This window comes from Penaeus vannamei, chromosome 21 (genome assembly GCF_042767895.1).
Source record: "Penaeus vannamei isolate JL-2024 chromosome 21, ASM4276789v1, whole genome shotgun sequence".
Taxonomy (NCBI): domain Eukaryota; kingdom Metazoa; phylum Arthropoda; class Malacostraca; order Decapoda; family Penaeidae; genus Penaeus; species Penaeus vannamei.
In genome coordinates, this window is record NC_091569.1 from 7,395,161 (window position 1) to 7,398,696 (window position 3,536).

Consider the following 3,536-nt stretch of genomic DNA (forward strand, 5'->3'; position numbering starts at 1 on the left):
CTGTTGTCTAACTATATATTGCTAACGCATTTTAATTCAAACAATCACCCACACTTCTATTCACACAAGGACAAAAATATTCACATAAAATAAAACAAAGTGAACGAGCAGACTTAAAAAAACAGAAGGAACTTTAACACACCCATACATAATCTGTATTAGATATAGGCTATACCTGTGCTTTCAAGAGATTAATAAAAATAAAAAGCTGATATCAGTACACCAACGGAGTAAACACAAAAGAATAAAAGGTAAACATACTTGTGAAACATGCAAAATAAATAAATAGATAAATAAAAAATATATGTATATGAGTAAACACATGTAAATTTATTTAGCTTATCAATTATGACATTAAAGATATAAAAATGGAAAGGGGAAAACATGCATAAAGTAAGTTATACACAATGACTCGACTACAAGCCTAATACTTTAGATATAAACAAATTGTATATACACAATCTAGTTCTACTTTCATAAATATAACTTCACTGTCATGAAAACATACATGATTCAGAAAACTATGATGGGTAGTACCTGACATAGAAAATGGTTAAATTCAATCATGACTCTCCTTAAAAACTATAATGGAGTGTAAAGCCTCTTGATAAAGAACTGGAATACTCTGCACCATCACAGCACAACTTGTAAATGAAACCCAAACTTAGCTTTACAAGTATTCACTCATATTCTCTGAAGCTGCAAATGAGGTAACGTAATTTCATGATGTACACTGATAGTGTTAATGTAAATTTATCTAGTATACACAGCAGTCATAGCTACTGTATTAGAAACCAAGATGTGACACTATGTAGGAGACAGAGACATGACTCATTGCTCATTTCTTTTAACAGCAAAACAACCCTATACTGTGTTTTCTAAACCATCATATCATTTCCATTCAATGTTACGAACAAGTTCTTCTGTCTTTGTTGGAGAGGAAGATGGGGTCAGTCGACTTTCAGGCTTTTTCTCTCCCTCATTTGTTTTTGTAGGGGATGGGGTAAGCTTCACCAGGCCTTCTGTCTTTTTCTCACTCTCACTTACTTTAACTCCAGCCTGTGGCTCAGCAGCTTCACTAGAAATAGCAGCAGCACCTACTGCAGTGCTGTCTTCACCCTTCCCCTCGCTGACTTCAAGCTTTGAGGGCCTCTCCTTCCCAGATTCTGGTTCAGGCAGTTCACTGGCTGCATCTTTGGGCTGGTTCTCAATTTGAGCATCTTCATCTTTATTGGATTTTGAATCCGATTCCTTCTCAACACTTGTTCCCTCTTCATCAATGGTGATGTCATCATCAGCACTCACTTCCTTGCCCACTTCAATAGGACATTCCTCTGTTTCAGCATTATCCTCCACAATGCTGCTCTCCTTCTCCTCATCCCCTGCCTTGTCCTTACCAGCTGCCTCACTAACTGCCTCACCATCAGCCACCCTGGGACATTCTCCTTCTTGTTCTGTATTCTCCTTGACATCCTGCTCATTATTCTTACCTGGACTTTCATCCTTACTTACCAACTCTTGTTCTGACTGTATAGCACATTCTTTCGGTTCACTTTTGACATCCAAAGTTTCTTTCTCTTTCCCTTCATTCTCATCTGTGTTCTGCTTCTCTGCTTCCGGCACATCAACAGGTACCGGCTGAGATTCAGGTTCATGATCTTCCTTGTCTGTTCTGGCCTTAGAATCTTGTTTGCTGTCTTCCTCTTCAACTTTTCCCTCTTCTCTCTGAACTGGAGCAGATTCTACTTCTGCTGGAAGATTTTCCTTGATCTCTGTGGCCCCTAAATCTTCCTCAGTTTCTTCCTCTTCCCCTTTCAACTCCTCCTCTTCTGCTTCATGGTAATCTTCTTCATAATATTCCTCTTCTGCTTCCTCATAAACTTCTTCATCTTCATAATCATCTAGCTCCTCTTCTTTTGCTGCATCTTCACTGCCTTCAAAATTCTCCCCAATTTCCTCTTGCAATAGGCCACTTTCCCCCTTTTCCTTCGACTCAATCTAATGCCAAAAAGAAAAGGAAAAGAAAGAAAATTGTGAAATAAAACTACAAAAAACAAATTCATTCAAAATACCTATTCTCTTGAGTTTCTTCCTACCATCACAGGCATTTTGAATAGTTTGTTACATATTAACTGTAAAATGTTGGATCACTTAAATAATTAGTCTTGGCATAGAAAGTCTACTGCCAATTAACTTATTTCAAATTAAATTATATTTGGAAAAGGAAAAACAAAAGAAAAAAATCTTTTTGCAATCACAAGAATCTGTAAAATGATAGTCAGATAATCAAAATACTTATTTGATCTTTTGCCTTCTAATTAGACATTACCAATTTTAATATCATTCAATTTATGACTTCAAAAAGTAAACTCAAGGCACACAGAGCTAAATCCATGACTGAAAAGTAACATTTATTAAAGAAAAAAAAAAATCCTCAACAAAATACTGTAGTTCTCTATTTCTAAAAATCTGTTTCCTCTTGGTATCAGGACTTCATTCTTTCTTCTCAATACAAACCATCAGAAAAATAAAGTGCATGTTTTGCATCACCCCAGCCTTAGAATCAACTCACATACACACTATATAGAAAGCTCATACGCAAAGTGCATGAGCCTTCATGAAACGTCACCTGATGGCAACAACACATCTCATTAGGCCAAGGAGAAGAAATGCAACTGGAATATATAATGACAAACTGACAACTACTAACTGTGCAGGTATATCACTATCATCTCTATTTTAGCTCCAAATATGCCACCTACTGCAGCTTATGCTCCTGGAGAATGTATGACCAAGTATGAACCAATGCACTTATCATTATCAAAATTTATTTGACTAATTTGTCTGGCAGCCAAATACAGCCTGTGACTGGCTAAGCTTCTTTAGGTTCTAAAATTGCAAATATTTATTGATATTATTGTAGCACATGGTAAACATCATACTGAAACCATTACCCATAATGTGCTATCAGTATAATTTTGTTAAACAGAGAAAATGTTAATGGAGTCAAGTGCAGAAAAGTCAACAATACCTGTTTTAATATTCAAATATTTTTTCCATTTGAAATATGCAATGTCAAACAGAAAAAATGGTTTAAACATTACAACACAATACTGTTTAGATATGATAAATAGGACTTGTACTACAAGAGTATTTGACATAGTGTGTAAGACTTACAAAATAAATAAAAGAGAAAGGGGCAAGTATAAGGAGATACATCCTAATGGAACGGGGGCGGGCAAGAAGGGAGGAGGAATGGGAGGAAGCAAGAAAGGATGGGGGCATTTGTGATAATATTTCACTTTGGTTTCAAGCTTACATGTTGTAAGGTGAAAAAGAAGAAGAAGAAGAAAAAAAAAGGCTCCGGCACAACATTTCAAATGGCAAAAAAGTGTTTACCAAGCAAATATTAATTCACTTTTTATATACTCATGTGGGAAACAGAAAAATGCGCACACGCACACATGCACACACACACACACACACACACACACACACACACACACACACACACACACACACACACATACACACAC

General features: G+C 36.2%; 1 protein-coding gene across 7 annotated transcripts in view; it reads right to left on the minus strand.

Moving 5' to 3' along the window:
* Positions 1–309: 309 nt before the first annotated feature.
* LOC113807367 (uncharacterized) overlaps positions 310–3,536 on the minus strand; it is a 53,696-nt gene continuing 50,469 nt past the window's right edge. For all 7 annotated transcript variants that reach the window (XM_070135829.1, XM_070135824.1, XM_070135826.1 and 4 more), the window contains one exon: positions 310–1,998. In XM_070135829.1, coding sequence (XP_069991930.1) covers positions 892–1,998 — 1,107 coding nt within the window. In that variant the 3' untranslated portion in view covers positions 310–891. The remainder of the gene's footprint in view (positions 1,999–3,536) is intronic.